Source organism: Amphiura filiformis, chromosome 19, assembly GCF_039555335.1.
Source record: "Amphiura filiformis chromosome 19, Afil_fr2py, whole genome shotgun sequence".
Taxonomy (NCBI): Eukaryota; Metazoa; Echinodermata; class Ophiuroidea; order Amphilepidida; family Amphiuridae; genus Amphiura; species Amphiura filiformis.
The window spans coordinates 33,085,216-33,112,416 of NC_092646.1; the positions used below are offsets into that span (position 1 = coordinate 33,085,216).

Here is a 27,201-nt window from a genome sequence, read left to right on the forward strand (position 1 = left end):
CCCCTGCTTTTACCCCAGGGGGCTCAGTGCCCTAAAGCCCCTGCATGTCATAGGCCTATCCCGGGGGTCACTCCCATTGTGGCCTGTACACCATCCGCAATAATCAACTTTTGAAAAGCACCAAACAAGGATTTAGCCCTTGGCTAAGGGGCTGTGCAATGATTTATATGAGCCCTGTGGGGAGGGTAAAAAAAGGGGGGGGGCAATCAATTTTTGGCACACATTCAAGGGGAGACCTTTTTAATAAAACGCCCTAAAAAGGCTTAGGAAAACAGTACAGTAATAAAATAAAGAAAATCAGTAAGCTTAATACCCATCGAGCTCTATTAACAGCTCGATGCTTCTGAGACGAATATACCTAGGGGAGACCGGGGCAAAGTGGAACAATTTTTTTTATCCAGCCCAATCAGGATTACGAAGGAAGGCAAGGCAAAACTTACGGTTTACAAGATAATCAACTTTTGAAAAGCACCAATATGAACCTCGCGCCAATCGGGCCGTCTTCACGTACCAGAGGTAAAGTTTGACATATCGCATGACTCTGGGATATTTGGTTAAAAAGATAGAGGGTTAAGTTTATCATTCAGAAAATCAAAATTACAAATGAGAAACATATGTAATAATGACTTAGGCACTTTGGTTATGAGGGTGACGACTTGACAGAATGATTTGTCATGGCAATCCGGCTATTATTCCGCCCAATAGTCGTGTTTTAGGTTCCAATTCCAATACATACTGCTTTCGGCAGAAAAACTACAACAAGCATAAAAACCATCAAATACATAATCTACAACAGGATAAAACCAGCATAGGTGACATATGCCCTGGACATAGCGATTTTTTTCTTTGTATTACCTCATCTCTTTTAGCCCAAATTAAAACAGGACATATCTGACAGTGGAAACTTGTATTTTACACCAAAATAATACAATTCTATTTCTTATGGAAATGTTTTAATATGGCTTTAAATTGTGCAAAATGTCAAATGAAATTACATAAATTGTGGCTTATATAGGTTTTAATGATTTTGCCTTATTGTGATTGATATGTGTAAATTCACAACGGGTTATTCCAGTTGAAATCGTTACACCTCATATGTGACCATCCACCACAACTGAGCCCGGATGTCGCCAGTGCCACTATTGAGATATGCTCCATTGAACTTAACAATAAACAATAGGAAACAAAGGATTTATTGACTGTTTTATTGATTCAGTTTTCACTACTTAAAAGTCACTACTCAAAAGTCACTACTCAAATGTCAAGACATGATATACTAGTACATCATTTTAAAGCTAATTTCAAGCAGAATATTTTGGTTGAAAATCTCAAAAATGATGATTGGCGACTTCAGGGCTCAGTTGTGCTGGATGGTCACATATGGTAGACATAACCTTAATCTTCCACACAGGGAGTGTGAATTTCAAATGGGATTACCCAATTGAGTGACTCCATTTAAAATCTACACCCCCTGTAATGCGCCTTCAGTCTTCCATAGGGTTGTGATGGATTTCAACTTGTCAACAGTAAAAGCCCATTGGACGCTATTTAGGTCATATACATGAAATTAGCCTTATTTAGTCTTAATCTTTGTGGTTATTTTTCATGTGCGACGTTAATGAATACCTATGTACAAAGCCTTTACCGCACAAATTACACTGATACTCTTTCTTCCCGTCATGGGTTCTCAAATGCGATTTGAGTCCAGAATCTGTGGAAAAACGTCTGCCACATGAAGGACATAAATAAGGTTTGTTTACCGCATGTATCTCCTGATGCCTTTTTAGCTGATACATTTTTGAGAAGCACTTGCCACAGTATGAACACAGGTGCTTATCATTTGTCCCACTTGTTTCAGTAGCACTGTGCTTGAGTGTTATGTGAGCCGCTAGGTGTCTGCTGGTAGAAACTTTATGCCCACAGTGGGTGCATTTGTACTGCAAAGTATCAGGATGCCTGTTTTTTATGTGTTTCCTCAAATATTCCTCCAGGGTAAACATTTTCTCATAAAATTCACATTTTGAAACGCAATTTCATGAATGCTCTTGATATGCCTTTGTAACTGTCTTTCACTTGATAAACTTTTTAAGCAATACTTGCACTCAACATGCTGAAGGTGAGGAGGCTTTTCTTTTGGGTGCATACTTATTATGTGGTCTTTCAAGAAACTTTTCCTCTTGAAAAACTTATCACATTCCTGGCATTTCAAACTTTGACACCCTGTTTCCACATGCTGGCTTAGCTCACTCTCTTGTAGGAACTTCTTTCTACAGTTTGTACACCGAAAAATGTCTTCACCGGTATGAGCTTCTCGCATGTGAATATCCCTTCGATAATTTGAAGCAAATCCTTTTCCACATTTATTGCATTTACTCCTCGTACATTTAAACCCCGTCGAAATTTCACCCAAATGTCTCTGTAACTTAAGCAGACTTGGAAATGTTTTAACACAATGGTGACATTTCAGAGCTATTTTATCATCAACATGGTTTGTCCGATGTTGCGTCAACTCTTCTCTAGATGCAAACTCATCCCCGCACTGTTTACATTCAAATGGAGTCTCACCGACATGAGTTTTCATATGAGAAGCAAGACCCATTTTCCCTTTGACCTTTCTGTCACAGTACATGCACACCATCTCGCCTCGCTTATTACATTCACAATTCTTTATGTGCATTAGTAAGTTCTTTCGAGATTTTAATCCTTTATTGCACCGATGACAACTCAGCGCTTTCTTATCAACATGGCTTGTCCGATGTTGAGTCAGCTCTTCTCTGCTCGAGAACTTCTCTAAGCACTGCATACATTCAAATGGAGTCTCACCACCATGGCGTTTCTTATGCACCGTAAGAGACAATTTTCCTTTCAACTTCATGTCGCAGTACATGCACATCTCAGTTTCTCTTTTCTGATTATGTTCATGATTATTTACATGCTTTTGTAAGGAAGTTTGAGATTTAAATGCTTTATTGCACTGATGAAAACTCGGAATTTTTGGACTGTCATCATTGTTCAGGGGCATAGCAAGCGGGTGGACAGGGTGGACGAAGTCCATGGGCCCCGAGGGTTCAGGGGCCCTGTGCAAAGGCGAAAATGACATAAGTGCTGATAAAGGAGTTGTTAAAGGGCCCCGCACAGCTCCTTGTCCATGGGCCCCTAAGGATCTTGGTACGCCCTTGTCATTGTTGCCTATATTTCTCACACACATTTGATCATGTCTGGTCCACTCTTCTTTGCTCATAAAACACTTCCCACAAATAGTGCATGGACATTCTGGGTGTGCTACCCTTGCATGTATATTAAGACCCCTTTGGCTCCAAAATGATGCACTGCACAGAGAGCATGGAAAATGACTGTGCAGTTGGATGAGTGGAATAAATTTGTTGTTTTTCTCTAGATTGTCCTTAGTGGCCAAACTCAATGCATCTACAGGACTTTCTAAATTTGGTTTTGTTCCAAAATGCTTATTGCAGTGCTCGCATTGAGGATGTGAATTCCTCTTCCTGGGTATGCTGGTGGCACGAAGTATGGCCACACCGTTTCTAGTATCTGAGATGCATTTGTGGAGGGTAAACCTCACTAGGGAAGGGAATTGTTGCCTACACTTATCACACTCAATGGCTACCAAACTGCTAGCCACTTTACTTCTGTACTCTGTTTCATCTTCATGTGGCTGTCTTGTGTCGCTAGCTTTATGTATTGTTTTGTGTTCATTTAGATCATCATTTGTACCAAAACCCATTCCACATTTTCTGCACATCCATCGGAGGAGTGAATGTTGCCTTTTCCGGGGCCTTTTCTCATGTCTGGCCACATCTGATGTTGCAGCAAGACGCATGTTGCAATGATTGCACTTTGGCTCGGCATCAGATCCTTGATGAGCTGAACCACTTTGACTGTCAGAGATGCATTCGTGGTGATCAAACTTTGCAAGTGTTAAGAAACGTTTTGTGCATTTGTCACACTCATATGCTACAGAAATTTGGGAAACTTTCTTTCTTGTTTGTTGCTGATTGTCCTTGGTGGCAAAATCCACAGAATGAGGCGTCTTTAAATGTTTTTTTAAAGATGAGTCTTTTCCAAATCCCCTTTTGCAGTGGTCACATGTAGAATGTGAATTCTGAATAAATAAATTTGAATAATTGTGTTCCTTCAGGGTGTCATATGTGGCAAAACCCATTGCACATTTGCATTTTGGTTGGACATGAATCGCTTGATGAGTTGAACCACTGTCTGAGATGCATTTGTGGTCATCAAATGCTGAAAGCTCTAAGAAATGTTTCTTGCATTTGTCACATTCAATTGTCCTTTTGTTTGTTGAAATCCATTTTCTGGAACAACAGGAAGGCCTAGATCAAGGGCTAGTTGCTCTGTGTTTTGACTTTGGCACAGTCTGACACCCTCCTGCACTTCAGAGATTCTACGTCTCCATTTCTGATGACTCCTTGTGTGCTTCCTGTACCCCTCAAAATATGACCACCATCGTAAACAGTATCTGCATTTGAAGGGTTGAAGTAGTAGGGTATTTTTGGTGATTCTTGAACGAGGTGCTTGTACTCTGTAAGGAAACAGGATATAAATATTTTTAAGTTAGAAAAAGAGGACTGCCATTTACCACCTTTGTACCTATGACCACGTTTATCTAGGGTGGTCTCAAGTTTGATTTGAGTCCCATTGGCCATTAAACTAAACATGTCTAAACACAAAGTAAGCAGAAACATCCTCCCATGATCCTAAAAAAATACAAGTTTATACCCGGTCTGAATTCCTCATCAAACCACTAACACAGAGCTCTCGGTCTATGGGTCTGTGGATATCTCTGTCTTTACATGGGTTGCCAGCCTCAAACCACTCTGTCTTTACATGGGTTGCCAGCCTCAAACCACTAAACCACTACTGGCAAAAAGTGAAAACTTCTTACTTGGAACATGGGCAGCCAGCCTCAAACCACTAACAAATCTGTCTCTTGGGTTGGCAAAAAGTGAGTTGGCAGTGGTGTAAACTTACTTCTATGTAAACTTACTTCTATGTCCAATGAAATATGTAGTGGGGAAAGGTCACGGGAATGAATCTGTCTCTTGGGTTGGCAGAAAGTACATTGGCAAAACAAAAATGTGTAAGGCAGTGGTGTAGTGGGTAAAGGTCACGGGAATGAATCTGTCTCTTGGGTTGGCAGAAAGTGCGTTGGAACAAAAATATGTTTGATACAAGACTTACTTCTTTTAGTCCAAGCAAAGTATTTGGTCCAAGCTCCTCATTTGACAAGCATTCACTATAACATAACTTCTCACATGACTTCTCACATTAGTGAATACTGCTTTGATAACCATAAAAGAGAGCTCAGATAATACATAATATTGGGATCACATCTACTTTGATGCATCTACTTTAATTACACCAAGAGCAAGAGTTCCTGAGCGTTAACTAGAAGGTGTGATAACTAACAAGGTAAGAGATATCAAACATGATCTATTTAGGTTTGTTTGTCTGTGACTGCTGATGTGAGGCCGTAGTAGGAAGTTAATGTCATCTGACCCCGGCCCCCACCGGGGTGGGGGGGGGGGGGAGGCCGTAGTAGGAAGTTTATGTCATCTGATTCCCGCCCCCACCGGGTGGGGAGATGTCGCTCTCTTACTCCCCATAGGTTGTGCATGCTTAATCACACATTATTATTATTTACTAAGAAGTCCTACGTGTATGGGGTGGGGTGGGTGGGTGTTAGATAAAAGTAGTCCTATGGGGGGACGTTTTTTATACTTTGTTGCACGTAGTCCTACAGGGGGCCCATTTTCCTTATTATTGTTTACTGAGTAGTCCTACGTGTGTGGGGTGGGTGTGTGGGTGTTAAATGAAAGTAGGCCTCACGGGGACTTTTTTATACTTTGTTGCATTTAGTCCTACAGGGGGCCCATTTTCTTATTTATGTGGGTGTTAGATGAAAGTAGGCCTACGGGGGACTTTTTATACTTTGTTGCATTTAGTCCTACAGGGGGGCCCATTTTCTTATTTACCTCTTTTCTCGGAGACTAGGGTCACATTATTATAATTTCAGTTTCAATTTAGTTCATCTTATTCGACATTTCAAAACATTTTTTTTGCACCAAAAATATTATGATATTATTTCTTTGTTTTTTTTTTTTTCTTTGCATAGAGCCATGGATGAAATGTCCAACAGTCAAACAACAGCTGCTAAAAAAAGGGAATACCGTAAAACGTTGACACCAGCTCAGAATGAAGCCATTAAACAGAAGGATGCTGCAGCAAAGCGTGTATCCTGGGCAGCTCAAACACCAGAACAGCATGACGTAGCAAAACAGAAAATGGCAGCCGCAGCACGTGCATCCCGGGCGGCCCAAACACCAGAACAGCATGACGCAGCAAAACGGAAAAAGGCAGCCGCAGCACATGCATCCCGGGCGGCTCAAACACCAGAACAGCATGATGCAACAAAACAGAAGGGTTCAGCAGCAAAACGTGCATCCCGGGCGGCTCAAACAGCAGAACAGCGTGAAGCAGTAAAGCAGAAGGATGCCACATACCATCGGAACAAAACCAAAGCACAAAAGCAGAAACATTGTGCTCAGGTCAACAGGAACACTTTCGATGAGCAGCATGTTGTTCCACTCAATGTTGGATCAACAACACTATGCTCATCATGCAAAGCAGTCATGTTTTCGGGGGAAACTCATAAAGGTCGCCTAGGAATAAATGCCACTTTCTCCTTATGTTGTTCCTATGGAGATATTTCCTTACCACCAATCAAGCCTCCACCAGAACCATTAGCAGATCTCTTTATGAAGACTGATTCGAATGCCAGAGATTTCAAGCAACACATCCGAAAGTACAATTCTGCTTTGGCACTTTCTTCAATTGGTGTTGATCTTGGAAGCACTTTCCAATTCAGGAATTCTGGACCATGGGTTTACAAGATTAATGGTCAGATGTACCATGCAGCAGGCCCTATCATGCCTAACAGTGGTACACCTCCAGCATTCAGTCAATTGTATGTGTACGACACAGAACATGAATTAGACAATCGACATGCGAGGAACAAGGATATGAACCGAGATACCCTCACACTTCTCCAGGACCTCATGCATACCTACAATCCATTTGTGCAGAAATATGTGCAGGTAATATTACATATTATGTATTTTCTATTTACATATTCTGACTACCTACCTTAAAGGAGCATTGTCCAATCTTTTCATGTTCTGTTTTCTATATAGCTGACATTGAGGCCTACCATTCAAACAATATATATGTTTCCAAAGTTTGAGTTGTATTGCTCCAGCAATAGGATATTACATAGACTTCCAGTGTGGTTACCACAATTCAGCACGTTTTTGTTAACACCATGCATCTAAAGGAAACATCCCGGCACCTGCCTGGGCATTAAATTTACTAGGTAATGAGAAAAATATTTCTTCTCATACCAAAATCTCAGTTTCGATGAAGATAAATGGGGGATGAGGCAGTCGGTCGGGTCACACCCTTTTCATATAGATCTATGTACTTTTCATTTCTTCTTATTTTAGCATCACTATAACCTTTACTTTCCAATACATTAACCACAGGCAGCACATATCATACAGCAGCAACCTACTACAAATGTCTGCTTGGTTCTCAAAGGTACTGGCACACCAGACCCACGAAGGTATAATCTCCCAACCGGCAATGACATTGCAATCGTCATCCCACAAGTCCAGCAAATGCAGCCAGGACATCACAGAGATGTAATCCTGTACAAGACAGCAACAGACCATCCAGATGGCTTGACTACAGTGCTTGCATACATGAATTGCATCCAATGTATGATCCTACTGCTTATCCTTTACTCTTCATACATGGTATGTATTATGTTTCACAAGGACATTACAACACCCTTCAGAACTGTAAAGTTTTATCAAAATCCTAACATGCTCTATCTCAATTTAGCAATGAGTATCATCCCAATGCCACAATAATTTTTCATGATTTCCTTTTCTTCCAGGAGACAAAGGCTATGATATAGACACCTTTAAAAGACAGTCATCTACGGGACAAAAAAAGCTAACAACACAGAAGTACTACAGGTAATTTCCCTTTCATAGTGCACCATTGCAGCCATAGTTGTTTCAAGAAACACATACTCAGTCACTACTTTTATATAATCACAAAAATTACCTAATGTGAATATAACCAGTAGTCTTACCCACTATAGATATTCTCACATTTTGCAGATATCGCTTTATGGAGCATGACGGCGAATTGAACATTTTGCACCAGGGTGGGCGTCTATTTCAGCAATATCTAGCTGACATGTGGTGTAAAACTGAAAAAAACACTTTCTTTCCTACGGTACAACCAAAGCCAGCTCAGAGCAGAACTATACCAAGGTCTTGCAGATGCTGTACACAACAATAACCAACAACAGCTAGGTACACGAGTTATCCTTCCATCGACTTTCCATGGCTCACCTCGCCAAATGCATGAGCTCTACCAGGTAATATTGACTTCCATAATGTTTCACACTTATAATCTAATCAACAAATAGCATGTCATAATAAAACTAACAATAAATGACATATAACAAAATATATTTCAACTAGAATTTCATGATTTTGAAGCAAAGCATCAGCCTCAATGCTTCCACCTTAGCATGAGTCATTTACCGAATTGGCATATTTTGCAATCAATGAACATCTGATGCGATTTGAAGACCGCCAGTTGCCACCCCTTCCCAATTCACACCTTTCCAGTTCCGAGGAACATACTCAAAAGCGGCGGATGTACATGTTTTATAAAACTATATTACACAATTGTCACCTGAATTACATTTTTTCCAACACTTTATTCTGCAGGATGCTATGGCCTTAGTTCGATGGTTTGGAAAACCGGAGTTGTTTATTACATTCACATGCAACCCCAGATGGACTGAAATAGTGGAGAAGCTCAAACCAGGCCAAACAGCAACAGACAGACAAGACATAGTCAACCGAGTCTTCCACCTGAAACTAAAACAGTTCTTCAAAGATCTTTTTACTAATGACATGCTCGGAAACATCAAAGCCTACTGCTGGACCCTAGAAGAGCAAAAGCGATCGCTGAAACATATTCACCTCCTAGCCATACTTCAACAACCATTAACTCCTGAATGGGTAGAAAGCGTTGTATGGGCATTCATTCCAGATCCCGGCACTATGCCCAAATTACACAAAATAGTCACCCAGTCTATGCTACATGGTCCGTGTGGAACATTCAACCCAAACTCTCCATGCATGATAAATGGACAATGTAAAGCCAAATACCCCAAAGATTTCTGCAGCACTACAACCCTATCAGAAGATGGATTTGCACTATATGCAAGACCAAATGATGGCACATTCCATGACAAAAATGGTTTCGCTTTGACAATCGCTGGGTAGTTCCATACAACCCGTGGTTACTCCTGAAATACAATCGCACATCAACACTGAGGTCTGTGGTAGTGTTAAAAACGCGTGAAGTATCTCTACAAATACATCACTAAGGGTGCTGACATGGCTTCTGTGGGCATTGAAAAGACAGAACAACAGAATACAGATGAAATCACCAACTACGTTTCATCACGGCACGTTGTTTCATTACCTCTTCCTTCTTCATATTAGCGCCTGCTTCCAATCAATAATTTATCACTTCTGCTCATCATTGCTAAACCACACAACAATGCATAATGCAGTACCAAACACATTTCAATTATTCCTCTTATCCTTCTCTATTGTATCAATACAGGTGGATTACAGCATCAACTGCAACATGGTCTATGTTTGAGTTCCCCACACATGGCAGACACCCACCAATTGTACGTCTGGCAGTGCATGAAGAAAACCAGCAAACAGTCATCTTCAAAGAAGGCGAAGAAGACATTGCCCTGGATAGGAATACAAACACCACCCTTACAGCCTGGATGAAGTTCAATGAAGATCATCCAGAAGCAAGACAACATACATACGATCAATTCCCTGTACACTATCGTTGGGATGCGGCAAATAAAAGGTGGCTCCCTCGCAAAACATCCAACTACTGCATTGCTAGAGTCTACTCAACTAATCCTGCACAGGGAGAGCGCCACTACTTACGAATGCTTTTACATCACATACCAGGAGCTACGTGCTACAATGACCTCAAGACAGTACATGGTACTACGTACCCTTCGTATAAACAAACTGCCATTGTAATGGGTCTCCTTGATGATGATGCTGAATGGGAACGATGTCTGAATGAAAGCGTCCTCCAAGATATGCCATGCAAAATTCGCCGCTTATTTGCAATAATTCTGGTATACTGTGCACCAGCCAATCCTGCACATTTGTGGAATACTTTCAACGAGCACATGAGTGATGACCTCGCACGCCCTCATCTTACTCCTTCACAAATTACAAATCAGGTACTATTGTCACTGGATACATTGTTAAAAGGCATGAACAGTTCCCTGCAAGACTTCCCCGACATTCCCCCCGGACTACACTCAAGCGTGCCCAACTTCAGCTGCCAATAATTCAACAAGAATTATACAATACAACTGTGCAAGGAGATTTTGTAACCCAACATTTTCCACAACTCAACAAGCAACAACAAAGTATTTTCCAAACAGTCATGTCTGCTGTTGCAGGAACATCAGAGCAGAAGATAGTCATGATTAATGCACCCGGTGGATATGGAAAAACCTTTTTGCTGGCTACAATCTTAGCCGCTGTCAGAGCACAGGGCCAAATCGCATTAGCCGTGGCGCCAACAGGATTAGCAGCTGAAAACTTGGAGGGGGGTCGAACAGCGCACAGTCGGTTCAAAATCCCGATCCCAATTACTGACACATCTATGTGTCGTATTCCAGCACAAAGTCACCTCGCAGCTCTAATTCGCAGGACTAAAGTCATCGTTTGGGATGAAATAATGGCTACTCATCGCCATGCTGTGGAATGCGTTGATCGTACTATGCAAGACTTGCGCAACAGTGAACAACCCTTTGGTGGATGTATTGCACTTTTGGAGGAGACACCGTCAAATCCTACCAGTTGTTCGCCATGGAAGTGAGGCAGCCATTATGGATAGCTCCATCAAACGGAGCCCATTGTGGGCACATTGCACTCAACTACCATTAACAATCAACATGCGTGTAAACTCAGATGAAGTGGAATTCTCCAATTTCCTCCTTCAAATAGGAAATGGGCAACATGACACAGTCGATCCCACCAATACACAGATCATGGAAATACCGGCTGAATTCATTGAACCAAACCTCGCATCACTAATTAAGAAGATCTTTCCTAATCTTCAGGATGGCTACCAAGATCCATATTTTATGGCACACCGCTCCATTCTCACTCCACTAAATGAACATATGGACAAAATCAATACTTCCTACGTCCAATCCTTTCCAGGAATACCTCGCACATACTTAAGTGCTGACAAAGTACAGGAAGACAATGGCAATCTTGCAATTCCACTAGAATACTTGAATTCCTTAACTCCTTCTGGAATGCCTCCACACCAACTAATACTCAAACTCAACATGGTTGTTATGCTATTACGCAACCTCCAAGCTGGACCATCAGAAGGCTTACGTAATGGCACTAGACTCCTCATCAAGTCACTTGGAAACCATATGATTGAAGCAGAAATTCTCACTGGAACTAGCACAGGCACCACTGTCTTTCTTCCCAGAATTCCATTCCACCCACGTGACTCGGACTTCCCTTTCATCATGATCCGTAAACAGTTCCCCATTCGTCCCTGCTTCAGCATGACCATCAACAAAGCCCAGGGCCAAACCTTGGATAAAGTTGGCATTTACCTCCCAAATCCAGTATTTACACATGGACAACTGTATGTGGCATTTAGCAGCGTGCGCACAAACCATGCACTTGCTGTTTGCATCGATCACCAGCAGCTCACTCAAATGGCAAGCGTAAACAACAACAATCATTGCACCTCAAATATCGTCTTCCATTCCATCCTGTAATCAAGGTAAACTTTTATATTAATCTCCCCATGCCATAATAATGAACTTTGTGTTATATCAAACTTACATTCATGGTATTTATAGGTTAATACTTTTATCTCGCTACATGAATAACATATTTATGTTGTAATTCTTAACTTACATCTTTAACTCATGACCAGAATCCATTTTGGAACATTTTGCAGGGTCGTGTCAAAGGTCAACTGGGGTCCACCTCCCCCCCCCCTACTTAATTTGCTATTAATTAATTAGTCTATCAGTAGACTATAACCGCGATGTGGCTCTAGTCAAACTACTAACACAGAGCTCTCGGTCTGTGGGTCTGTGGATATCTCTTGGCAGAAGTGGGTTATAAGGTCAGGAGAGTCAAACTACTAACACATGTGTTCAACTGCAGTAGTAGAGGAAACATACCTCTGGCAGTCACTAGAGAAAGAGTTCAAGTAACACATGCATGCACCGTAATGTCTACCCAGAATTCATTGCTGCACATTATTTTTTAATTTCAAACTTTGTCCGAATGGTCTGCAAATGGTACAGATTTGTCATTTCTGTCTGTTGGTAAGGGTATGGAAGTGGTTGTGTAAGCCTACCCATAATGCAATGTGAAGTGGTTGTTTACCCATAATGCAATTTGTAAAGTTGCTCCAATCGGGTTGTAACTCGGGGATAGACACTCCGGGAGTATAAAACCGCAAAGGTCATCTAAGGTCAAAGGTCAGGTCAAATTTAAAGTTCCTCTGATCGGGCTTTAACTTTCGGGTAAAATAATCCCTACCAAACTGCAAAGGTCATCCGAGGTCAAAGGTCAGGTCAAATTTGAAGCTACTCCAATTGGGCTGTAACTCGGGGAAAATGATCATCCTCAACACTCGGGGAGTCTAAAACCGCAAAGGTCATCCGATGTCAAAGATCAGGTCAAATTTGAAGTTGTTCCAATTGGGCTGTAAATTGCGGAAAATAATCCCTGACTCCCGGAGAGTATAAACCCGCAAAGGTCATCCCAGGTCAAAGGTCAAGTCAAAGTCTAATTTTAAGTTGCTCTGATCAACAAATCTCATCACCAGGGAACAGTTTGGAACATTTAGCAGGAGTCGTGTCAAAGGTCAAGGGTCCACCTCCCCCAACTTAATTTACGGTCTATCAGTAGACTATCACCAGGATGTGGCTCTAGTATCTTTATAAGTAGCTGTACGATTAATTCACCAGTCGTACAGTAGCCGCATTTGCATTTTTACGAAGGCTTCTTTTTCATAGTACAAGAAAACACGTGTATTATTTTTTAAGGCTGTGGTAGTCTGTGACTTGCATCCACAAGCCTTCAGAGCTACGGGTTTATTCCGTCTTAGTCACGTGACCGCTACTGGTTCTATCATAATAGACCTTTTTCCCTCTATCCCACAATGCACTATTCCAGGGGGGTATGACGTAGCTCATTAACCTCATAGATCGTGTGCATCCGATGGTCTTTGCCAGGCCTTTGCAATTATTTTGTCTTAATATGGGCATACTGATTCCATATATGCGGATTATCGTAAAGGCCATCGATGTTACTAATTCTGCAATTATTGAATACACGAGTGATGCAGTTACGGAGCGATGCAGAACATCTGTGTAAGAGATTTATGTTTACGCCTTATTTTCATCTCCGAAAAAAAAGTGAAACGAAACGCCGACAAAATATCACTGCGTGTCCCGTCATTAGTTTTTCACCATTAGGTCTATAAAATGTATACAAAGTTAGGTTTCAATAGCAGGAAACTTTTTGGGTGAGGACACCATGTCCATAAGGCATAGAAATGTTGTTTTTGCCCCGAAGGTATTAGTGATCGTGGCGCCATTATCATCATTATCGGGATTCCTTTTTTGTGATGAAGGCACCAGTCGAAATGTCCGTATTCCAGAATGTAATGAACATAACGCTGCTCCCCCGGGGAGATGATGTATTTTGCGACACTCATACCCCCCTGGAATAGTGCATGATGGGAAAGAGGGAAAAAGGTCTATAGGAAGATATGACTTGATGATGTAGTCGTAACCAGGTAACCATGGTAACTAAGAGGTGTGATGTGTCGGCCTAGTACTATATATTTACAAGCCTTGCCCTGGTCTAGTTTCTAGACTACGTTTGTGTTAAAAGTTCAATGGCATTGGAAATGAGTTGATAAATTCAGTCCCTAGCCACAAAATACAAATACAAGAGGCCACAGTTCAATTACTGGTATGCTAGACCATAAATGCAAAGAGCAAACCATGCCAAACAAAGCTGTCACATTAAATATTTTGTAGGTATTATGTTTTCACTAGATACCATTGCTACTCACACACAAATGTTTGGAGACCATAAAATTTCCAAAGTGCAAAGTGCACTTTGACTTGATCCCTAGTGACACTTGTACCCACAATCAAAGACATACATATAGTTGGCACACTTTGACAATATGTTGACACTCTTCATTGCTGCTCTGAGAGTTCGCCAGAGAGAGTTCGGTGAAATTAGTATATTTTCTATGTTTGATGAGAAGTACAAACCTTCCCCTTTCCCATTCCCTCCCCCATTCCCCCTCATCCAATGTTGGGGGGAGCCCAATGTCAAAATTGCTTCATCAACATTGAATTGGGGGAGAGAGGCAGCGATTCATAGTTATTATGCCAGTGTGCCAACATTAATTTCTTTGATTGCAGTTACATTCCTGTATAAATTACATAATTTTATGGTACCCGGGCACAAAATTACCAAAAAATCTCAGACTTTAAAACAGTAACCTACCTATTTTGGTTACACTGCAATCTGTATTTGGCTTTCATGTTTGGGTTATTGAATGTTGAGTCTACAGGGACATCTCATGGGCTGGTGTTGACTGGCGTTGTTCCCTGCAGAACAATTGCTGAAATACAAAATATACAGCAAAATTAACAAGTAGTAAAGAAATTTAAGAAAAATTGCTTCATCAACATTGAATTGGGGGAGAGAGGCAGCGATTCATAGTTATTATGCCAGTGTGCCAACGTTAATTTCTTTGATTGCAGTTACATTCCTGTAAATTACATAATTTTATGGTACCCACTACTAGGCCTGGCATTTTCGGGTAATTTTGTACCCGGGTACCCGCCGCAATTTTCGGGCGGGTAACCGGGTACCAGAAAATGCAAAAAAATAAAATAAATTTTTATTTTTTATTTTTTTTTTTAAAGTTTTTTATTTTTTCGGTTTTGTAGTGTCTCTGGACCTAGACCTTAATGCCAGGATCATTCATGGTTGACCTAAAAAAAAAAAAAAAAAAAAAAATTTCAAGATATTTTTTTATTTTTTATATGAAAATTGATAATTTGTATTCATGTCATAGTCTATTAATGATTTCAAAATGTATTGAATTTGAATGCATTTTGAAATCATTAATAGACTATGACATGAATACAAATTATCAATTTTCATATTAAAAATAACAAAATATCTTGAATTTTTTTTTTTTTTTTTTTTTTTTTTTTTTTTTTTAGGTCAACCATGAATGATCCTAGCATTTAGGTCTAGGTCCAGGGACACTACAAAACCGAAAAAATAAAAACTTAAAAAAAAAAAAAAAAAAAAAAATTTTTTTTTTTTTTTTGATTTCGGTACCTGGGAGGGTATTTCCTACCCGGGTAATGTAATCTCGGGCGGGTACCCGTTTACCCGACCGAAAATGCCAGCCTTACCCACTACCCAGGCACAAAATTACCAGAAAATCTCAGACTTAACAGTAACCTACCTATTTTGGTTACACTGCAATCTGTATAATTTGGCTTTCATGTTTGGGTTGTTGAATGTTGAGTCTACAGGGACATCTCATGGGCTGGTGTTGACTGGTGTTGTTCCCTGCAGAACAATTGCTGAAATACAAAATATACAGCAAAATTAACAAGTAGTAAAGAAATTTAAGAGGTATGGTCCAAACTTTTCATTTTCAGTTTTCTATCTCACAATTTGGCAAAATCGACTGCTCAGTGCCAGATGTGGCTGACATGCATGCAGGTATTCATTTTGCAAAAGTTTCTTACTTCTCAGGGGGCACATCCCCCCTCAGGCACCCCCCTTGCGCGACGCGATGTCCCCTACGCGGCCATTTTTAACATTTTATTATTTTTTATCATCACACCCCCCTTGAAAAATTCCTGCATACGCTACTGCTTAGCCGGGACTGTTACATGTTTGTAACAGTTTCCAAAATTACGTCCCCGCCTAAGTCCCCGGGTCCCGGAGCCTCGGAGGGAAGGGACTGCAACTGACAGCCGCATTAGGGTAGCAAATCGCGCTACTCATGCTACTTATACTTGTTGTTCTTTGAAAATTTCAGTCTCAGAAATACATCAATAGCCCATGAAGAGTGACACATTTCAAGGCACTCGATTATATAGGCACTATATAAAAGAAAACCACATAATCACATTTGCCAATCAGTGGTTCACCGTAGCTTAGGAACAACAAGTGTGAAGGCTAAAGCATCAGACATGTGAAATAAGATCCTTATGCACGCTGCTCTTGAAGGATGGTACTCCGTTGTCAGATATGTCTCTGACTACCCCATCTGGTAGGCTATTCCAAAACGTGAACTGAAGTGTGGATGAAGGTCCTGGCAGTAGGTATGGTTCTAGAAACTGGTACTGTGAGAGCATGGCAAGGTATGGTCAGGCTTGAGCGGGTAGCCCTTCTGTAGACCTACAAATTACTTTGGTAGCTGTGCTTTCAGATCTGGTGGGAACAAGCTGGTGTGCATTTTATAAAGGACTGTTGTTGCAGCCACTTGACGTTTTTGATGGAGAGATGTGATGTTCAGCTCTGTACTTGCTTCCTCTTCGCTCACGCTTATGATTCAAGGTCCTTCCTCTCTGGATAGAGTCTAGTAATCCTAGAGTGGGTGTGCTGGCACTCATCTTAGACAGTGAGGCATATTCCATCACACTGCAAACTTTAGCCTTGTAAACAGTTGCTCTGCCTCTCTGAATGCAAGTTTATTTGCAACTCTCCTCAATGCAAGCCTCTCTGACATCAAGTTTATTTGCAACTCTCCTCAGAGCGCCTAACTTCTGTCCTGCTCTGTATGAGACGTTAGAATTGTGCTTTGTCCAGGTCAGCTTGCTGTCGACTGTGACTCCCAGGATCTCCAGCTCCTCCTTCTCACCCAGTGTGGTGGTACCAAACAGAATATTTATCTTGGTTGGATTCTTCTTTCTTAAGGGAAGGGGTATGAACGTTTGGACAGTATTTATTGTGGGACATTAGAGCACATCAGACATATCGAATTGCATTTTGAATACGAAGAATGGCCTTCTGATATCAAATAATTTTGATTTTTTGAAATTCGCAATATAATACACATTTTATGGCAAATCATTAAAATTGATATTTTTGATATTTAACAGTACTCAAGTAAACTTTATAAATCTGATGATTTCTACCTAAAGTGTATGTAGGTGGAATGAAAAACGACGATCAATTGAAAATTTTGACATTTCGTATTGAAGATATAGATTTTTTTTTTTTTTTTTTCAAAAAAAATAGGTCTTTTTGGGAAAAAAAACATATCTTCAATATGAAAGGTCAAAATTTTCAATTGATCGTCGGCTTTTCCTCCCAGCTACATATATATACTTTAAGACTATATCATTAAATTTATAAAAATTTACTTCGAGGACTGTTATATCTCCAAAATGTGAAAATATCAAATTTTAATAATTTGTCATAAAATTTGTATTATATCGTGAATTTCATAAAATGAAAATTATTTGATATCAGAAAGACATTCTTCATATTCAGAATGCAATTCGATAGGTCTGATGTGCTCTCATGTCCCACAAAAAATGCTGTCGAAACGCTCAAAACGCTCATTCCAGTTCCCATAATATTATGCCATATTGCCTTACGTTTCGATGTCTCGAAGGTCACCATTCGTCTGTCCAGATCCTCATTTTCTCCAGGTCTCTGTTTAAGCTAGCCGGGCTGTCTCTAGATGTAACCTCACAAAACAAGGTGGAATCATCTGCGTTACTGCGTAGATGTAGAATTGGGTTTCACACTCATCCCCCAGGTCATCAACGAAGACAGAGAATAAAAGTGGGTTCAATATTGACCCCTAATGGAGGATGGCCAGACACAGACAACTTTGATGGAATGATCTGTCAGGTAGCTACTAATCCAGATGAGCAGCTTGTCAGATACTCCTTTTGCCATGATCAAAGTTCATTATGACAGACATTATTGAATGCTCCTTTGATATCCAGGGCAGTCAGACGCAGGTCGTTGCCTCTGTCCAGGAAGTTGGACCACTCTTGGGTCAGAATGGTAAAGATATCAGTTATATTGTGGTATGGCCTAAATCCAAACTGTCTATCTGATATCAGTTGGTTTTCAAGGAGGTAATTCTGGAGTTGGTTCTGTACAACAGCCTCCTTGCTCTTGCTGATGATGTAGAGCAGAGGTACATAGATGAATTAGACTTTGCATCTCTTGTAAATACGGATGAAAAATGCAGTCTTCCATTGGCTTGGAAAAACTCCCTTGAAGCAAAGCTCAAACAGCAGACTGAGTGGTCTTGCCAGTTATGCGCTGTATTCCTTCAGGACGCTTGCAATGATTTCATCAGGACCAGTAGCTTTATCTTTTCCTTTGAGCATGTTGCTGAAGCTGATTTTTCAGGAGCAGATTTTTCTGTACGGGGAAGCTAACATTTTATATTACTCATTGGTGTTTGCAAAAATACCAATGCCAGCAACTAATTTCCTGTACGGGAGCCCAGACAGCAGCCTCAAAGGGCCCGATAGCCCATAAATTCTAACACCCTGTCTGGTATTCTGGTAATAGTTCCAATGCAAACAGATTCATCCTTGTCTCTCTTTAGCTGAATAACACCATATGGGTGGGCCCTTTGGGGCTACTGTCTGGGCCCCCATACAGGCCAAAATTGCTGTCATTGCTATAGGCATGATAAGTATCCTCCTGGGAGTGATATCCAACAAGTTTTGTCCATGTCTCTCTTGAGCTGAATAAATGTATTTTTTGGCACCTTATTTTGTGACCCCCCCCCCCAGGCTGCCCGTACAGGCTGTGACCCGGCAGCAATATGAAATATTGAATCTTGGGCCTATACTAACATAACCATGCAGGCCATCAAACCTTTTGTCTCTTCTCAGGTGAATAAATCGTCTGGGCTCCTAGTCTACTGTGCTCTAGTTCCATGCACAACGTTGGACATTATGTTGAGAGTTAAAATACGACCATATCATCTATGATTCCCTGTTCAATGCATTATGCATACCTCATGCTCAACCAGGTACATTTTTTGTTTGTAGCACAAAGGTTTCATACTGTTACATGTATGTTACAATGTAGGATGGGGTATATGTTACATACATGTACACCTGTGCAGTCAGGGCCAGATTTACCTTTTTCCAGGCCTTAGCCAGGTTAAAATTTAGGGCTCCTATCCGAAATCATGTGTTAAACCTCCACTCAACCCAATCCATGTTATGATGTACCAGTAACCTATATTCCTCATTCCAAACCAGTGTTTTACTCAATTTTCTCACTTTCCTTAATTTTAAATTTATTATTGCACAACCCCTTATTATTCTAGTCAAACAACTGAAATCTAGGCGATAACACATGCACACATTGTGACTGTGTACACTATTTTTTTTTTTAAATAAATAAAAAATAAATAAATATTGGCGATTTAATGTGTGCTTCAGCTAGGCATGCCCTAATTATCAGCACACTTTAACAATTATTCCGCTGCCATTAGGATATCAGAATATTTCCACTTCACTAAGTCCGCAACTGATGCGCAGGTACTGTCAGCGACTTAGATTGTGATTACCCCCAGGAGCTCCCCATTTTAAACCTGGGTGGAGTGAAGCAATTGGGAATTAAGCTATCTTGCTCAAGGACGCAACACATTGGTCTCAGTGGGGCTCGAACCCGCAACCTTTGGATTATGAAGCTCGCACCTGAACCATGGGGCCACCGTGCTTCCCATTATACACTAGATACATAAATGGGATTGGTTCAAATTCATCTCTATTTGGAGTCTTTAATATAATAATGTTCATAACTTTAATTTTGAAAATGGACTCGGACTGTGTCAGGACTTGAGCTGGACTCAGTTCATATAGTTTTGCTGGACTCAGACTTGGCACCCTGGTCTGGAGTCCGGACTCTGATACAAAAGGACTCTGACTTGGCTCGGACTCAGATTCGAATCGACTCAGCCAGTGGCGGCGGCGGGAAATTTTTTTCGGGGGGCATTAGGGGGGCAAAGTGAATTTCAGGGGGGGCAAAATCAACAAAGTTTGTGCAAAATTACCGTAAAAAGTGGAAATTTTCGTAATTTTGGGTTTTTTCTGGGGGGCAACAGGGGGGCAAGAGTTCTGACTTGCCCCCCCCCATGCCCCTGGACTCAGCTCGACTCGGGCGAGGTAGACTCGGGCACAAGTCTAGGTAATTTATAATATAACCTGTTTGTGCAGATACGAGAGAATCAATGATGCATGACACCACTAGAGCTCTTTCCTGTTATAGGCCTACAAGCACAGGTATATTCCACCAATAGTAGCTCTCGCTAAGCTTGGTGCTCGCTTCACTTGCAACCAAGATGAACACAACCCAGCTTGATAGTAGCCCAGTGGGCACACTCGGGAAAAACTACGTTGAATGGACGTTGTAATAAGATCGGACGTCGTGCAACCAAATTCCAACGTTAACGCAAGTAATAATCTAGGACGTCAGTACACCTATTAGTGACGACGTCGCACAAACGCTTAGGTAATGTCGGCCGTCAGAAGACGATCGTCGACGACTTCAATACAACGTTGAGGCAACACTTCATTGCCGACATCAGTACAACTGACAATAAATATGTTGCATTAACGCCACCTGTTGACTACCCTGCGACAGTTGTCGCATCGACTTCAATATAACGTTGAGGTAACACTTCATTGACGACATCGATACACCAGTGGTTGAAGACGTACCAACAGCGTCTGCGGTGTGACGGGTGAGGGATGACCTCAATACTAACGCTGAAGCAACACTTTATTGACGACATCGGTACAACCGCGATAAAGACGCTGTATTAAGGTCACATAATGACTGCCGTGCAATGGTTGTTGTACGATCTCAATATAACATTGAGGTAACACTTCTTTGACGACATCGTCTGCCATACGCTGGTTGGCGTATGACCTCAATACTAACGTTGAGGTACGGTAACACTTCATTGACGACATCGGGTACGACCGATTTATAAATATGTTGCATTTGGCTTATATTGTCTTAAAATGACAGTTTCTTACGCCAAGATTGGGGAAACGCCGTCGCACAAACCTTAATATGACGGTCAGAATGTCGTCCGCGATATCGGACCAACGTTGGTAAACAGCATGACAGTTGACAGGCCTACTGTTTCCAAGTCATCGGAATGGTCAAGTTGGTCCAAAATTTTCTATTTACTAGGCGATATTAAGTGTAACATTAAATAAAGACTATAAAAGCCTACTAGATAAACTAATAATAATAATAATAATAATGATGAAGATGATGATGATGTTGCAACTCATGATGATGATGATGATGATGATATTGATGATGATGGTGATGATGATGATGATGATGATGATGATGATGATGATGATGATGATGATGATGAATATAATGCTTAGTGATAATGTAATATATAAACCTAATAAATATATAATTATATTTATAATAACAATAAAACTTTGGAATTCAATCGTCAGTAAGATTTTTTATTTAAAAAAAAAGAAAAAAAATCAACAAATTTAGTAAATGTTATCAATATTTACAGTTAATTTGATCAATATCCTTTAAATAATTCACTTTAGCAGGTTTAGCCATCAAAATATTGCTTATATTAACTTAAAACACTTCATCGAATATGTAAACCCTGTTAGCTCAGTCAGTAGGGCATCAGTCTCATAATCCAAAGGTCATAGGTTCGAATCCCGGAAGGTACATCAAGGTAAGTGTTATGTATAAAATTAAGCTAGGAAATTTGCTTCCGTTGTTATATAGACAGTATCAAGTGCAGAGTATATGCTACTAAAAAATATTTTTGATTTTTTTTCTCATGATTTTTCGTCTCATTGGGCTTACTTGCCAATGGTTGGATCAACGTTGGATAATGGTTGGTTTAACGTTGGCCAAAGAATGGATTAATAACATTGGCCCAACATCAACGATATTATGTTAGCCCAACGTCACAAATTACATCTTTATTAGGGTTGGGTCAATGTTGATCGACGCTATGGCTAACGCCTGCACAACGCTGAATGTGGACGCCGCACCAACGCTCTATTTTGGCGCCAAAAACTTTCATATCCATCCTCCAGGCAACCGTCGTCCAACGTTAGATATTGACGTTGACACAACATAGTAGCAACCAATTGTGCCCACTGGGAGGCCTATACTAAAGCAACAGCCCAAAAGTACACAATGTGTAAAACATCATCCCAAAGTCAGCTGCAACTTAAACTTTAAAGATATCGGCCCTATATCATGTATCGAAGGAGAAATATTTTCAAAGCAACTGTCAATACTCTCAGTCTCATTAAATGCCCATATACATGTAATTTAAAATCTAATTAAGGGGATCCATGTGATTTCATTTTAGAATGTGATAAGGCTAGCATTTTCGGGGGTAGCGGGTACCGCCGAGATTACATTACCCGGTAGGAAATACGTACCTACCGGGTACCGAAAAAAAAAAAATTAAGATATTTTGTATTTTAATATGAAAATTGATCAATTTGTATTCATGTCATAGTCTATTAATGATTTCAAAATGCATTGAATTTGAATGCATTTTGAAATCATAATAGAGTATGATATGAATACAAAGTATCAATTTTCATATTAAAAATACAAAAATATCTTGAATTTTTTTTTTTTTAGGTCAACCATGCATTAAGGTCTAGGGACACTACAAAACCGAAAAAATAAAAAACTTAAAAAAAAAAAAAAAAAATTTTTTTTGCAAATGTCAACTCGCAAACCAACTCGCAACTTGACAACTGTCAACTCGCAAATTTCAACTCGCAACTTGCAAATTTCAACTCATCTCACAACTCGAACTCAAGACTCACAACTCGCACTTTCAAACTCGCACATTTATATCCACACCCGATATATAGCATGTATAGAGAGCACACTGCACCAGGCCTCCAGAAAATTTTCTGCTGTCTGGGAACTTAATGACAAGTGCTGGAAATTTTCTGTGAAATAATTGAAATAGGCCTATGTGCGCTTAGCGGACATCACGAGCGCCAAGCCCAAGTCCTAAGGCCAATTACAATTGATTCTTAGTTTCCTGTTTCCCGCCCGCGTCCAAAGTAGAGAAATGCAAAATATTTAATTATTTTATTTATATTTTGGATTTTCTCTTTAAGGTAGGATCATCGGATAATAGGCCCATGCAGGAAAATAGCCACTATATCAAATCAGAATTATGTATCCTCATCAAATATATAACCAATTGAAGATAAGTCTTTACTCCACTTATTTTTAATGTTTCATGAAAATTGAAACATTTCTTATGTTTTTCTTTATTTTATGAAAATTCCCTAATTTTTCCAAGAAATAATTATTGCTAGCCTAAAGGGAATGTGATATGGTTTCCATAGTTTGAGGGGTGGTTAATAAGCCTAATAATCTAAATTCTCTCGCCAGATTTTTTTGATAAAGTGTTTATTTTTTGAGAAAAATCATTTTTCCCATTTTTAAATTAGGGAAATCTAGAAACACCCATAACTTAAAATAGAAATACTTTATTAAAAAAAAAGCTGGCGAGAAAAGTTTCTAAATTTAATAACCTTTCATATGACACCTTGTTTGTTTAAATTGGCCCTATGGTTAGCTCAGACAATAATTATGAAATTGGGTCATTCAGTGTTTCTAGATCAAATCAAGAAAATTTGAGCAAGTACTAACATTACCTTCAAATATCACCTTTATTACTGGCCAATATATTGGAAAAAAGTCAGTAATATTATTTGGTAACATTTTTGTAATAAAAAGATCCAAAAAGCAGTTCTATAAAGAGGATGTAAAGGAGAAAAAATAATATTTAAACATAGTATCCCTTTTCAAATATTTACCAATTTTAGTGAACGAGGCTTAGTGTCAAAACCACTTTTATGTGCAAAGTCAATGGGGTTTCTTAATGATAAAAATAGCATAACTCAAAAACGCTTTTTGGCAAAAATTAAAATTTGGCAGGCATGTTTTTCTCACTCAACTACACATCCTGTATCATTTTCAACCAAATCTGTGCATGACACCGTAGCCGATAATGACTACCATTTGCTACTTTCTGACTTTGATGATATCATCTATAATGATGAATAAACATAGAACCTAATTGTACCATGACTTATGTGTAAAATCAAACATAGTAGTAAAATAATTAAATGCATGCTCCTTATCAAAATGGCTTGATGTAGGTTGCGACCACTTATTTTAAAATAAAGAAAATAAAAGATAATTAATAATTAATAATTAAAAGTCGCCTCATCCCTGGTTTTCAACCATGAAACAGGAAACTAAGAATTAATTGTGAAGGGCCTAATCGGCCGGGGTCCAGGGCTCCCTTTAGGGCCCTGGAAGCTCTCAGGGTTTAGATGCTCTCTCGTGCTATCTGAGCCTTATTTTGGAACAGTTTTCTATCAAAATTTACATCCTTTTTAACAAAAAAAAACACTTAAAACAACTTAAAATTTCAAAGTATTAGCCTTCTGTCAAAACTCACAAATTTCCAACAATGTTTTCATTTTTTTGTCGTAAGTCATAGTACATAGTATATGATTGATATACTGTAAAAGTAGAAATTTTCATGAGGTTTTTATTTTCGCGAATTTCATGAGTGGACATAAAATCGCGAAAATAAAAACTCGCGAAAATAACCTTTTGCATTAGGTTGCTATTGTATCAATTTCAAAACCGTGAAATTTAATTCTCGCGCAATTGACAAAATCTTCAAAATCGCGAAAATATCTTATCGCTAAAATATTGACTTTTACAGTAATCACATCTAGGGCTCAACCGATTATTGGATGTCGGATGTCGGTAAAAAAATTCAAAAACAATTTTTATTTATTTTTAACATTTTTTAGAAGTATTCTGCAACTTTGAAGAACCACTGGACCTATTCTGAAGGGCTAGGATTATTCACAGATAATTTGAAAAAAAAAGACGAAAAAATTACAGTTTGTTATTCTTAATATGCACATATTATAAATGCATGGAAAACCAATGCATCTATAATATGTGATAGATGAAGAAATAAACATTAGTTAATGGTTTGCATATACAGGATAACAAACTGTAATTTTTTTACCTTTTGTTTTCCTTTTTTAAAATTAACTGTGAATGATCCTGAAATTTCATAATAGGTCCAGTGGTTCTCCAAGGTTTTTTTTTTTTTTTTGCAATTTTTTTTCTGTGACCTCTGTGACCTTTCTGGGAACGCTGCCGCGCTGCTCCCTGCATGGTTTTGGAGGCCTGCACTGCACTGTATGTAGACCTGCCTGCATGTCTTCGGTCCTAGCCTTCAACATACTGACATTTACTGGGCCCGATAATCAGATGATGTCATAATGTTAAATAAAGATTACCGAGTTACAGTTACTGGAACTAAGAGAGTATGATACAGTTACTGGAACTACATTGCCATTGCCAATTGCCAATGGCAATGCCATTGGGTTTGCCAGTATAGTGCCCCCCAGGTTTGTGAACGGTCCCTTAACCCCCTGCCCTGGCTCATATTTATTGCCTGAGGGCTTTTGAAATAATAATAATTATTATTAAATACTTTAAATGTATAACTTACTAGTTTGTTCCTCATGTCTACTCATAGTCATACTCATATTGACTTGTACTCATGCACTCGCCGGCAAACAAACAGCTGATAAAAACCAGCGCTGGTACCAGTAGTGTAAATTGTAACGTGCCTTCCTTGTGCTACTGATTTTTAATATTCAATCAAATATTTCAATTGAACATTATTTTATGGTTAAAATCACATAACATTAGTATTCGGATGGCTAAATTGTTTATTTACTAAACTTTAAAGATATCGGCCCTATATCATGTATCGAAGGAGAAATATTTTCAAAGCAACTGTCAATACTCTCAGTCTCATTAAATGCCCATATACATGTAATTTAAAATCTAATTAAGGGGATCCATGTGATTTCATTTTAGAATGTGATAAGGCTAGCATTTTCAGGCGGGTAGCGGTACCGAGATTACATTACCCGGTAGGAAATACGTACCTACCCGGATACCCGAAAAAAAAAAAAATTCAAGATATTTTGTATTTTTAATATGAAAATTGATCAATTTGTATTCATGTCATAGTCTATTAATGATTTCAAAATGCATTGAATTTGAATGCATTTTGAAATCATAATAGAGTATGATATGAATACAAATTATCAATTTTCATATTAAAAATACAAAACATCTTGAAATTTTTTTTAAATTTTTTTTTTTAGGTCAACCATGCATTAAGGTCTAGGGACACTACAAAACCGAAAAAATAAAAAACTTAAAAAAAAAAAAAAAAATTTTTTTTTTTTTTTTTTTTTTGCAAACCAACTCACAACTTTATAACTGTCAACTCGCAAATTTCAACTCGCAACTTGCAAATTTCAACTCAAGATCTCACAACTCGAACTCAAGACTCACAACTCGCACTCATAAACTCGCACATTTATATCCACACCCGATATATAGCATGTATAGAGAGCACACTGCACCAGGCCTCCAGAAAATTTTCTGCTGTCTGGGAACTTAATGACAAGTGCTGGAAATTTTCTGTGAAATAATTGAAATAGGCCTATGTGCGCTTAGCGGACATCACGAGCGCGAAGCGCGAAGTCCTAAGGCCAATTACAATTGATTCTTAGTTTCCTGTTTCCCGCCCGCGTCCAAAGTAGAGAAATGCAAAATATTTAATTATTTTATTTATATTTTGGATTTTCTCTTTAAGGTAGGATCATCGGATAATAGGCCCATGCAGGAAAATAGCCACTATATCAAATCAGAATTATGTATCCTCATCAAATATATAACCAATTGAAGATAAGTCTTTACTCCACTTATTTTTAATGTTTCATGAAAATTGAAACATTTCTTATGTTTTTCTTTATTTTATGAAAATTCCCTA

At 39.3% G+C, this 27,201-nt stretch overlaps 4 protein-coding genes across 4 annotated transcripts in view; 3 read left to right on the top strand and 1 right to left on the bottom strand.

Annotated features, from left to right (window-relative positions):
* Positions 1 to 27,201, top strand: part of LOC140141196 (uncharacterized) — a 76,664-nt gene that overhangs the window by 28,282 nt on the left and 21,181 nt on the right. The window lies entirely within an intron of this gene.
* On the bottom strand, positions 1,976 to 25,937 carry LOC140140509 (uncharacterized). Its single transcript, XM_072162268.1, has 4 exons — positions 25,861 to 25,937; positions 15,733 to 15,853; positions 14,754 to 14,871; positions 1,976 to 4,558 (listed from the first exon to the last, which is right to left on the bottom strand). The coding sequence occupies exon 4, from the start codon at positions 4,178 to 4,180 to the stop codon at positions 1,976 to 1,978; it is 2,205 nt and encodes a 734-aa protein (XP_072018369.1). The 5' UTR covers positions 4,181 to 4,558; positions 14,754 to 14,871; positions 15,733 to 15,853; positions 25,861 to 25,937.
* Positions 9,522 to 10,519, top strand: LOC140140511 (uncharacterized). Its single transcript, XM_072162269.1, has 2 exons — positions 9,522 to 9,592; positions 9,754 to 10,519. Exons 1-2 carry the CDS (start codon positions 9,522 to 9,524, stop codon positions 10,517 to 10,519), a joined length of 837 nt encoding a protein of 278 aa, XP_072018370.1.
* On the top strand, positions 11,132 to 11,983 carry LOC140140512 (uncharacterized). Its single transcript, XM_072162270.1, has one exon. The coding sequence runs from the start codon at positions 11,132 to 11,134 to the stop codon at positions 11,981 to 11,983; it is 852 nt and encodes a 283-aa protein (XP_072018371.1).